This window comes from Cebus imitator, unplaced genomic scaffold, assembly GCF_001604975.1.
Source record: "Cebus imitator isolate Cc_AM_T3 unplaced genomic scaffold, Cebus_imitator-1.0 Scaffold97, whole genome shotgun sequence".
Lineage (NCBI taxonomy): Eukaryota > Metazoa > Chordata > Mammalia > Primates > Cebidae > Cebus > Cebus imitator.
The window spans coordinates 2080511-2094193 of record NW_016107412.1 but is presented as its reverse complement, the minus strand read 5'-3'; the positions used below and the strand labels follow the sequence as shown (position 1 = coordinate 2094193).

General features: G+C 34.1%; 1 protein-coding gene across 10 annotated transcripts in view; it reads right to left on the bottom strand.

The window, feature by feature from the left end:
• PCDH15 (protocadherin related 15) overlaps positions 1-13683 on the bottom strand; it is a 1323555-nt gene that overhangs the window by 378694 nt on the left and 931178 nt on the right. For all 10 annotated transcript variants that reach the window (XM_037741275.1, XM_037741277.1, XM_037741276.1 and 7 more), the window contains one exon: positions 5290-5402. In XM_037741275.1, coding sequence (XP_037597203.1) covers positions 5290-5402 — 113 coding nt within the window. The remainder of the gene's footprint in view (positions 1-5289; positions 5403-13683) is intronic.

Here is a 13683-nt window from a genome sequence, read left to right as displayed (position 1 = left end):
CTTAAGGTGATAAGCAACTTCAGCAAAATCTCAGGATACAAAATCAATGTGCAAAAATCACAAGCATTCCTATATACCAATAATAGGCAAACAGAGAGCCAAATCATGACTGAACTCCCATTCACAACTGCTACAAAGAGAATAAAATACCTAGGAATACAACTTACAAGGGATATGAAGGATCTCTTCAAGGAGAACTACAAATCACCGCTCAAAGAAATAAGAGGACACTAACAAATGGAAAAATCTTCCATACTCATGGATAGGAAGAATCAGTATTGTAAATATGGCCATACTGCCCAAAGTAATTTATAGATTCAATGCTATCCCCACCAAACTATCACTGATTTTCTTCACAGAATTAGAAAAAAACTATTTTTAATTTCATATGGAACCAAAAAAGAGCCTGTATAGCCAAGGCAATCCTAAGCAAAAAGAACAAAGCTGGAAGCATCATGTTACCTGACTTCAAATTATACTGCAAGGCTACAGTAACAAAAATAGCATGGTACTGGTACAAAAACAGATATATAGACCAATGGAACAGAACAGAGGCCTAAGAAATAACATCACACTTCTAGAACCAACTGATCTTTGACAAACATGACCAAAAAAGCAATGGGGAAAGGATTCTCTATTTAATAAATGATGCTGGGAAAACTGGCTAGCTATATGCAGAAAACTAAAGCTGGACCCCTTCCTTACACCTTATACAAAAATTAACTCAAGATGGATTAAAGACTTAAATATATGACCTAAAACCATAAAAACCCTAGAAGAAAAACCTAGTCAATACCATTCAGGACATAGTTGTGGGCAAAGACTTCATGACTAAAACACCAAAAGCAATAGCAACAAAAGCCAAAATTGACAAATGGGACCTAATTCAACTAACGAGCTTCTGCACAGCAAAAGAAACTATCATCAGAGTGAACAGGCAACCTACAGAATGGAAAAAAAAATCTGCGGTCTATCCATCTGGCAAGGAGCTAATATGCAGAAGGTACAAAGTACTTAAATTTACAAGAAAAAGACAATCCTATCAAAAAGTGGGAGAAGGATATGAACAGACACTTCTCAAATGAAAACATTTATGCAGCCAATAAACATATGAAAAAATAGCTTATAATCACCGATCATGAGAGAAATGAAAAGCAAAACCACAGAGATACCATCTCACACCAGTTAGAGTGATGATCATTAAAAAATCAGGAAACAACAGATGCTAGAGAGGATGTGGAGAAATATGAATGCTTTATACTGTTGGTGGGAGTGTAAATCAGTTCAACCCATTGTAGAGGACAGTATAGCGATTCCTTAAGGATCTAGAACCAGAAATACCATTTGACCCAGCAATCCCATTACTACGTGTATACTTAAAGGATTATAAATCATTTACTATAAAGACACATGCACATGTATATTTAGTGCAGCACTGTTCACAATGGCAAAGACATGGAACCAGCCAAATGCCCATCATTTATAGATGAATAAAGAAAATGTGGCACATATATACCATGGAATACTATGCAGCCATAAAAAAGGGATAATTCCTGTCCTGTGCAGGGACATGGATGAAGCTGGAAACCATCATTCTCAGAAAACTAACACAAGAACAGAAAGCCAAACACTGCATGTTCTTATTAATAAGTAGGAGATAAATAATGAGAACACATGGACACAGGGAGGGGAACATCACACACTGGGACCTGTTGCAGGGTTGTGGGCTATGGGAGGGATAGCATTAGGACATTAGGAGAAATATCTGATGTGGATGACAGGTTGATGGGTGCAGCAAACCACCATGGCATGTGCATACCTATGTAACAATGATCTGGACAGTCTCCATATGTACCCCAGAACTTAAAGTATGATTTTTTTTAAAAAAGGAAAAAAACACTTGAAGCATCAGTTTGAATTGGACTGTTGACAAGATGAGGGAAGAATGATTCAGGAAGAGGGACAGTATCTCTAAATGCCGTGATATCAGAAAGAGCATGGTTAGCTTAGAGCACTGGGAGCAGTTAAGCAGTTTAGTGCTTTTGGAATGGAGGATGTGCAAGGTAACTGGCGAGAGCTCAGGTTAATGAGCTCATGAGTAGGAAGGAAAAAAAATTTAAAAGGCAGCATGCTAGACAGAATAAGTAGGTCAGTGAGTAACAACATGAAAATCAGAGGAAACATGAAATAATGATGTTTCTAATTTCATTATGATCTTTGCTCTTGGTTGTTAATTAAAGGGATTTAGATTAAAAATTTCAATTGTTCTTTGAAGAACTGAGAGATATTGAATTATTCATAATTTAGCCATTTAATTGGTCCTAATAATTAATGACTAGTAGCTTTGTGTTAGATGCCTGAACTATATCTACTAATAACACTTTTAAAAACACTTCACTTATAATAATGAAAGCGAATTTTATGAACTTTGTAATAGATGGTCCACACATGAATTAATTTACTCTTACCAACGTCTGAAATGTGCTTTCATATTTCTACATCATAGATGGCCTTTGCTTTATGAGTGTAGTGGACAAATAACTTATCCAAACTGGGATATTTAAAAGAGTAAGAGAGGTATTATGAATAATTACACAAAAACAACAGACATAAACAGGAACGGTCCTGGGTAAACCAAATCTATGACTCTTGTTCACAGTGTATATCACATTTTAAAATGTGCTTAAAGGATTACAATTACATAAAATTTAAGATAGTGTTTTGGAATGTAACAACCTTTTTCAATTGTATATGTTTTAATCATTTCATATTCTAAAGTTTGTGAACTATTCCACTTTGTCTTCCAAGTTTCATCTTTACATTTTTATTTGTCAGCATGCTGAATAAATCACTGGGAGAAACAGAGGAAAAAACATGATAAATCTCTAATTCGCGGCACTCACCAGCTGCTAAATACACACATAGCTTTTTAAAGCAGAATTCTTCTTCAAAGTGTAAGAAATTTCATTTTATTTTTTCTCAGCTTTCAAAACATAAATTGGGATCTGTCCAACAAAAACTTTTAGGGCCAATGAAAAAATGAAGTGTTAAAGTAAAATAAAAGCGAGAGAGAGAGATGTTGAAAGGCTTACTATATAAAAGAACTGCCAGGTTGCAGCATTTCAATAGTCCCTGTACAATACTACAATATTCACTTATTATTCAAGCAGGTGACACATTATTACAGATTGATACCTTTACTTATTATGCCCTTGACTGCAAACAAAACATGGTAATTTGAATCTAATGTCAGTTAAAACTTCCATTAATAAAAAAAGTGTTATTAAAACAAAAAAAATCGGTGGCCTGTTCTAATTGATTTTTTTCTATAATTGATGGACTGCGTAACACTATACCCAGGTACATCAGGACAGCTGAATTTGATAATAAAGGAAAATAATTGACTTTTAGTTTCATATGTGGCAGTCTGGAAGAAGTGCTTTGTGAAATCTCTTAATTTCCATAGAAAGCAGCACCACAAGACTCCAGGTAGATCCACAATAGAAAATCAATACACATTTTGGAGTTTTATATACTCCCATAATAATTAACATTAAACAGTCAATGTAAGAAGATGAATCTCATACATGGCCATTTAATACAATTGGTTAAAGTGGTGGTTTTTTCTGTTGTTGAGTAACTCCCAAACCCTTACTGAATGAAATCCCAGGAAACTGCCGTCATTCATCAGGCTCTCTCTGTGGTCTGGCTCTAAATCTCATTTCCCTGTTAACTGCTTGTGGCCTGTGTGTTACACCTCCAGGCTTTTACTTCTGCACCTCCTTATGTTCAAACATATTTCCCACTTTTAGTGATTGGCCATACTCTTTCAATCCAGCAACATTTAGCTTGGGATGATCTCCAGAAAATCTTCCCTGAGTCCCCAGATTAATTTAAATGTCCCCATTCTGTGTGTCATTACCGCTTTTGCCTGTCTTCCTCTTAGCATTTCACGTATTATGTCTGATGTATTTGTTTATATGACTGTTGCCCTTTCTAGACTATAAGTTTTTTCAAGGACAAGGATAACTGAATAAATACAGGTTCTGTGCTAAGGACATCTCTCTTAATTTGAGCTAAAATTAAAGGCATGTATACATGATATTGTTTGCAGTTGGAATAACATATAGTTAAAACAGACACCAATTCCAGCATCTGCATATTTGTGAAGTGAAAAGAGCATGGCTATAGCATACATACAACGAATATTCTAATCTCAACTCTGCCCCTTATTAGTAATGGAACTCTAAGGTAATCACTTACCTTATCTGAACTTTAGTTTCCATATTTTATACAAATAAGAATATCACTAAAATTGTGGCAACAATTCAATGAAAATGTATATAACGCAGCTTAAACAATGTTCATTCTCGGTAAGCTTCCTTACCTGACTCCAATTTTCTTTAATATGTTTACGTTTTTCAAAAGGTAAGTAAAATACCATTGTGATGTGTTTCTAGTGCTTTCTTTTGCATTTAAATATGAGAAAGTTATGCATTATGTACAAAACTTATGCTGAATTTTGCTTTTGTCTTTTCTTTTACTTACAATGCCTTTTCCCCAGCCCTCATCTCTGCCTGGCAAATTCCTGTTTTTCTTTCATTGCTTAGATTAAATCTCAACTTCTCATTGAAGTCCACTGAAATTAATTAGAGGATCATCTGCATTTCTGCAGTATCTACTTAATTATTTTATTAAAATACATAGATATTATTAAACTAAAAATGAAATGCTAAAAAGATTAACTTAGCTTCAAAATTATTTCAGGCCTAAGATCATCTTTCAATGTACAGAAAATAATGAGATGTATATTGAAAGCATCTTTGGATAGGCAAGACCTTTTATTTTTATGTTGAAAAAAAATCAGCATTAAAAATACATTAAAATAAAATTAATAAAAATAGAAAATAAAACAAAATTAAAATAACAAGCACATTTTAGACATATTAAGTGGTCATGTTTTTGTGGTAAAATGCTAATTTCTTTTAGTAGAAAATTACATGTCAGAAGACATAATACATTGTGTAGAACTGCATATATTTGACTAAGGCATTTGTTACATATAAGAATATTTAGTATTTAACCCATAGTACTATAAACAGTTATTTTAGAGAAAAGCAATGCCACATATTAAAATCTTCACTTGTTCTTTTTTTAACAAAAAATTAGTTGACTACTGTCCACATTCATTTTAATTTTTATAACATAAAATTGCCTATAGCAGCCTCTACAGATTTATCTGATTAGCAGTTCATAAACACAAGGAAATGAGATATTAGCTTAATTTACCTTAATCACCAAATCAAATTTCTGGTGAAAGTCTCTGTTTACTGGCTCCAGGAGACTAAGTTCTGCTGTCCTAGGATGCATATGGAAAAATCTTGGGTAATCCTCAGGAGTCCCTGGAAGACATTGAGATTTCAGCACATAATTGAGAACAATAAGTAATATGTGTATCTGCTTCATCTATTTCCGTTCATTAACTGAGGAACAAAGTTACAATTTCATTAGTAAATTAAGTTTCAAAATTATGCAGTCCAGGGAAAGCAGGCACAAATGTGGCATACAGTTATTAGCAATTAGCATATGAGTAAGAAAATGGAAAATGTTTTTTGGATGATTTTTGAAAATTTTTCTTTATTAAAAGAGCACTAAGTAATTTGAAACTTCATCACATGAAAATAGATATTAAGTGGAGGCACAATAAATTGTAGCTTATGAAAATGTATTTTAAGGGTGCATAAATCTTAATTATAGCTGTATGGCCTTTCAACATATATTGTAATAAATTATTAGTGATTTGTACCAAATAGTGAGATGCTTGGAAATTAATATGAACATATTTTGTTCCATATTTTATCTCTTAAGATTAATATCAAGCTAATTACATTAACCATAGTGAATTAAATATAGGTTCTAATGATACTCTAAATGTCTAGACAGGGTATTTATTTATTTATTTTTGAGATGGAGCCTTGCTGTGTCACCCAGGCTGGAGTACAGCGGCATGATCTCAGCTCGCTGCAACCTATGCCTGCCCCATTCAACTGATTCTCCTGCCTCAGCCTCCCAAGTAGCTGGGATTATAGGCATGTGCTACCATGCCCGGCTCATTTTTTTTACTTTTAGTAGAGATGAGATTTATTATTTTGGCCAGGCTGGTCTTAAACTCCAGGCCTCTAATGAAACGCCCACCTCAGCCTCCCAAAGTGCTGCAATTACAGATGTGAGCCAACATGCCCAGACAAGATGGTATTTCTGAATGTATTTTAATAATCAAAATACATTTCTTCATGAAGAAATTTCTTCTAATTGTATCATCTTCCTTTGTATACTACAAGATTCTTTTCTCAAAGGGAAGAAAGGAGTCAAATCAGAAAACTGTATAGTATATACACTTGTAAAATTAATAACCATAAGAGTAAAATAAGAGTTTCCAATTATGAAAGCCTACTGTGTACTGAATCCTTTATATAACTAATCATCAAAAACTCTGTAAACCATTTACATTTTACAGATGATGACCTGGGAAACTTGAGAGATTAAATGACTATATAAGTTAAAGAGATAATCTAAAACCGAGATTTTATTAAAAATCCAAGCTGTCGGATGTTAAAACACATCCAAAAATGGGCTTATTGCTACTACTTCTTTGCCTCAACTCTGAACAAGAAGGGAAATTCTATTGGGCATTAAATGAGGGGGAAAAGAAAACCAGAAACATATTTTATAGCATTAGCAAGCTGTAAAATCCACAAATAGTCAAAACTACAGATGAAATGTAGTATATGATAAAAGACTTACCTCTCCTAACAGGAGAGTCATACAGAAAACAATAAAGTTTCATCCATTCTTCTTAGAAGATACATGAGTAAACCCCAAATAAAGAAGATATTCATAACAAATAAAAAAAAACAATGTAAGAATTAGTTATAGATGAAAACGTGAATACATTTTACTCTAATGTGAGAGTGGGAAAACCTTTCCTAACTGGCTCAAAGTCAAGAAGTCATGAAGAAAAAGAGAGATAAGTTTAACTACACTGCACAATTGCATGGCGAGACACAATAAGCAAAACCAAGAGTGACAAACTGGGAAAGTATTTGAAATTTACGTTGAGACAAAACGTTCATATCCCTAATATAAATAGATTTCTAAATTAGCTAAAAATAGGGCCAGTGAGAGATTCAAAAGGTTTGGGGCTGGCCGGGCATGATTAGTCACATCTGTAATCCTAGCATTTTGGGAGGCCAAGGCAGGCGGATCACCTGAGGTCAGGACTTCAAGACCAGCCTCGTCCACATGGTAAAACCCCGTCTCTACCAAAAATACCAAAATTAGCTGGGCGTGATGGTGCGTGCCTGTAATCCCAGCTACTCGGGAGGCTGACACAGGAGAATCACTTGAGCCAGGGAGGCAGAGATTGCACTGAGCTGAGATTGTGCCACTGTACTCCAGCCTGGGTGGTAGAGCCAGACTCCATCTCAAAACAAAACAAAATAAAATAAAATAAATGTTTTGGCTAGAGAAAAAAACCTTTCACAGAAAAAGAAACGCAGATGACTCTTGATCATAAACAAAGATGCTTATCTCTATAGAGAAGAAGAAAACTACAAATTACTACTACATTAAGATTTGATTTGTCACTTAGATTAGAGATTGTCCCAGTTGGACACTGTACTCTGTTGGTGACCCTGCAGGAAAATAGACACTTTGGACACAGGTGGCATTAATAAGAGTGTTGCAAAATTTATGAAAGAGAGTGTGGCATAAGATATCAAAATCATGTTAATGTTCACTTTTTGACCCATAAACCTTCACATCTGGACATTTTCCCATTATAATAATGGAAGATAAATGACCACCTAAATATACATCAACAGTAGTCTGGCTAAATAAATGGTGATACATATTAAAGCAGATGATAATTCAAATGTAATGATGAATGATATCTTTATCTATAACTATGTAGTTATTTTCAGATATATTAAGTAATTTGGAAAGAAAGGCCAATAGTATACCAACTTTTAAGAATAATAATACACATACATATTTACAAAGGAATACATATGCACATTAAAAAGTCAAAGATAGACTATAACATAAAAATGGTTACTTATGAGAAAGTGAGGGAATAAGTGAAGGGGATAGGCACTGAAGCTAAATTTCATTAACTATATCACAATTTTTAAATTTCAGAGCTACATAACATAAATGCTATATATTATTATAAAACTAATTAAATTCAAAGATTTTTCTAAAAATAAAATAGAATAATTCAATCTAAATGTGCATTCAGTTGTTGGCCTAAGCATGAACAAAAAGAACTACCCCAGGTGAATTTTAAAGGTAGTACTGACATCACCTCCACCATATAATAGAGGTGAAGTACCACAGAAATTATGAAAAACAAAAAGCTAAACTATTTACAGCAATCATATTGGCAGCAGTGTTGTGATTCTAAGATAGTTATAGGAGTGTTTTATAATAAATGAAATAAGTACATTCTAATTCTACTTTTTTCAGTATTCAAAGCTAGATCGTTGACAGGTGTTGATAAAGAGATAGGAATAAAAAATTAAAGAGGTAAAATAGAAGAACTATGGTTTTGATTTTGAATTGGCAGTGAAGGGTTAAATTCACGTTGTGGTTTATCTTAAGAAACAAAATGCATGCAACACAGCTCTGAATGCTGAAACAAATAACTAAAAACAATGGCCAACTAAGAAGCAATGAACATTTCTAATGTTCAGACAATGGCTTTGAAATATCATTTACTAATAAAAGCAGTTAAGATTTCTGAGAGAGGTAGCTGATTTCAGGTCCAGGGCAGAAAATCAACAAATACCTCTGAAACACCTGCTCACACCTAGTAGCAATAAATAACTCCCAGACCATTAAACTGATGTGAAAAGTTTTCAAGACCCAAAAAGTGTTTTCTGAGCTAAATATAAGGCAATGTGAGCATCAATAAAGATACTATCAGTAATAATTTGAAACAGATCACATATGTTTAAATTCCTAAGTTGGTGGTACTGTTGTAAAATAATATATTGATCACTTTCAGAGCATGCTAGAGAAATATATTGAAAATTAGAAAATAAGAAAACCTATCATGCTTTTTCCATATGACCTTAACATGGGGTAAACAAACAATTGACAAAAAGCCTCATTAAGAAATGATTTCAACTAATAATTTAAGAAGCTTAATAATACCCAAGTGCCATCATTTTACAACCCTGCATAAATGAATGGATCATGGCATTGAGCCCTAAACGCTGCTAATGTCACAAAAAAGAGATAAAGCCAGAAATATACCTCCCAATAGAAGAATGAATTCAACATCACCTGCTATGGCCTGAGTTGTGTCCCTCACCCTCAACAATTTTATGTTGAAGCCATTACTCCCAATGTGACTATTATAGCAAGATAGACCCTTTTAAGAAGGTAATCAGACTATATGAATTTATATGGGTGGGCTTTTAATATGATGGGACTGGTGTCTCTCTTTCTCTCTCTCTTCCCTCCCCTTCTCTCCAAGGGCACACAGAGGAAAGTCCATGTACACAAGAAAGCAGCCACAAAAGCCAAAAACCAACCATAAAAGCACCTTGATATCAGACTTCAACATCCAGAACTGTGAGAAACACATTCCTATTGCTTAAGCTACTTAATCTAGGGTGTTCTGTAATGGTAGCCCAAGCGGACTATTGTACCATCTATGAAATAGTTTTGAGAAAACCAAACAAAGAAAAAAAACAAAAAATGTTATTTGATTAAACATCAAAATACATAGAAAATACATGAGGCAGAGTAACATGTAAAATTAAACCAAGGAAAGTACAATCAAGTCAATGAGAAACTCCATAATATAAACTTGACTTCTCAATAAATGAATCACAAGAAAACAATTTAAAAAGAAATGGAAAGAGGACCATTGTAGATTAAAAGAAACTTAGGAGAAATCTCAGTCCCAATGTGTGAACTTACATGAATTCTGATTCCCTTGCCCCTCTCCCTTTCCAAGAAAGTCAACAACAAAAAACGGAAAATAAATTCTAAAAAACAAAAATAATATTTGTGAGAAAGTGAAAACAAACACTGATTCGTCTTTTATATTAAATAATGATAGATTTTTTTTAGTTGTGCTATGATATTGTAGGAATGTTCAAAAAAGAGTTATTTTATAGGCACAAATTCAAATATCTGTAGATTAAAATCATATGTATATATATTCGAAATGTGAGAAAAAATTGATAGACATGTATATTTTAATAAGTTTGGCCAAATCTTCATAATTCTTGAAACTAAGTGATGCCAAATGGTGATTTTATTTACTATCTCTTTTTATATATTTTTAAAGGAATTTTTAAAAATGCAATATTATTTAACATTTGCTTTGCTTTGGTTTTACCCTAACTTTCATTAGTGTAGAAAGGAGCAGGGGTCCTGGAAGAATGAACCAGAAATGCTGAAGATAACTGCATAATAGCCACTGATCTGGGAAGCATTTTCATTTCCCAGAGAGTAATACTTACTAGCAGTTAACTACTTACTATGGTGAAAATGTTATAATCTCTTTATTTGTAAATGATCTGTCTTATCTAAGTGTCAAAACAACCTTGCAGAAAATATATTTATTATTTGATCTATGAAGAAACCAACACTCACAGAAGTTAAATAAAATATTCTGAACTCTCACAGCTAGTAAATGACTGGGTCAGTAGTCAAGGTATCTAATCCACAGTGTAAACTCTTTCCTATTATGCTACATAGGCTGCGTGCCATGAATTAGATACTTTGGCTCCACTGGCCTTCTCTTTCTGGAATGATCATTTTTAGACATCATTATATAATATTAACTCAACAAGAGAATAACTAGTGATTTAAAAATAAATCTCCCTGGACAAAGAGTAAAGACAAGTGAAATTTATTTCCCCGCATTTCTGAAAAGTGTAATGTTTTTCTACTAAGAACTAAGAACACTTAATGTTTGTTCTTTCATTATATACACTTTTTACAGTCATCTAAAGCTGTTCTTTATAAACAGCTTTGTCTAAATTTAGATGTAAAGTTGATGCCTAGATTTATTATCACAATTATAAATAATAGAGTCGATGCAGAGAAGGCCTTCAATAAAATTCAACAGCCCTTCATGCTAAAAACTCTCAATAAACTTGGTATTGATAGAATGTATCATAAAATGATAAAAGCTGTATATGACAAACCTACAGCCAATATCATACTGAATGGGCAAAAGCTGGAAGAATTCCCTCTGAAACCAGGCACTAGACAAGGATGCCCTCTCTCACCACTCCTATTCAACATAGTATTGGAAGTTCTAGCCAGAGCAATCAGGCAAGAAAAAGCAATAAAGGGTATTCAATTAGGAAAGGAGGAAGTCAAATTGTCTCTATTTGCATATGACATGATCGTATATCTAGAAGACCCCCATCGTCTCAGCCCCAAATCTTCTCAAACTGATAAACAACTTCAGCAAAGTCTCAGGATACAAAATCAATGTACAGAAATCACAAGCATTCCTATATACCAATAACAGAGAAACAGGGAGCCAAATCAAGAGCGAACTCCCATTCGCAATTGCTACAAAGAGAATAAAATACCCAGGAATACAGCTATCAAAGATGTAAAGGGCCTCTTCAAGGAGAACTACAAACCACTGCTCAATGAAATAAGAGAGGACACAAGCAGATGAAGAAATATTTCATGCTCATGGTGAGGAGGAATCAATATAATGAAAATGGCCATACTGCCAAAAGTAATCTATAGATTCAATGCTATCCCCATCAAGCTACCAATGACCTTCTTCGCAGAACTGGAAAAAACCACTTTAAACTTCATATGGAATCCCAAAAGACCCCAAATAGCCAAGATAATCATAAGCAAAAAGAACAAAGCCAGAGGCATCACACTGCTGGACTTCAAACTATACTACAAAGCTACAGTAATCAAAACAGCATGGTACTAGTACCAAAACAAAGACACAGACCAATGGAACAAAACAGAGACCCCAGAATAAACACCACACATTTACAACCATCTGATCTTTGACAAACCTGGCAAGAACAAACAATGGGGAAAGGACTTCATGTTTAATAAATGGGAGTGGGAAAACTGGCTAGCAATGTGCAGAAATCAGAAAGTGGACCCCTACCTGTCACCTTACACTAAAATTAACTCCAGATGAATCAAAGATTTAAACATAAAACTTACCACCATAAAAACACTAGGAGAAAACGTAGGCAAAACCATACAGGACATAGGCATAGGCAAGGACTTCATGACTAAAACACCAAAAGCAATGGCAATAAAAGCCAAAATAGACAAATGGGATCTAATTAAACTCCAGAGCTTCTATATAGCAAAAGAAACCATGATTAGAGTGAATTGGCAACCAACAGAATGGGAAAAAATTTTTGCCATCTGCCCATCTGACAAAGGGATAATATCCAGAATCTGAAAAGAACTAAAACAGATATACAAGAAGAAAAACAAACAACCCCATTCAAAAGTGGGCGAATGATATGAACAGACACTTTTCAAAAGAAGACATATATGAGGCCAACAAAGATATGAAAAAATGCTCATCATCACTAGTCATTGCAGAAATGCAAATTAAAATCATACTGAGATATCATCTCACGCCAGTTGGAATGGCGATCATTAAAAAATCTGGAGACAACAGATGTTGGAGAGGATGTGGAGAAATAGGAACACTGTTATACAGCTGGTGGGAGTGTAAATTAGTTCAACCATTGTGGAAGACAGTGTGGCAATTTCTTAAGGATCTAGAAATACAAATTCCATTTTACCCAGCAATCCCAGTACTGGGTATATACCCAAAAAACTATAAATCGTTCTCCTATAAAGACACATGCACATATATGTTCACCACAGCCCTGTGTACAATAGCAAAGATATGGAGCCAACCCAAATCCCCATTAACAATAGATCGGACAAAGAAAATGTGGTACCTATACACTATGGAATACTCTGCAGTCATAAAACGATGAGTTCATGTCCTTTGTAGGGACATGGATGAATCTGGAAACCATCATTTTCGGCAAACTGACACAAGAATAGAAAGCCAAACACCGTATGTTCTCATTCATAGATAGGTATTGAACAACGAGAACACATGGACTAGGGGAGAGGAGCATCACACACTGGGGGCAGTTGTTGGGGGAAAGGGAGAAACAGAGGGTGGGATGGGGATGGAGGGGAGGGTCAGGAGGCATAATATGGAGAGAAATGCCAGATATAGTATGCACCTAAAGTAAAATAAATACATTTAAAAAATAATAAGAGTCAACTGCAGCATTGTAATTATTAGAGTCAACAGAAATAGTGGTAACCAAACCACTAATTCTTTATTTTTCTGTATACTAAAAAAAATTCTATACACTTTTCACTTTTACAGTTTTATTGAGGAAATTGTAACCTAAATTAATCCCTTGGTGAAAAGTTAATTTTCTATCCTACAGAAAATTATGAGTTTTCTGTCACATAGAGAAAAAATGCCATACAGTTATTTTCATATATTTAAAATGTGGAATTTTAAATCACATATGTGTTGATCAAGATAGTATCACCATGATTAAGATAGTAAGCCTATCCATAATTGCCAGAAGTTTCCCTGTAACAATGTATCCTTTCTCTTCC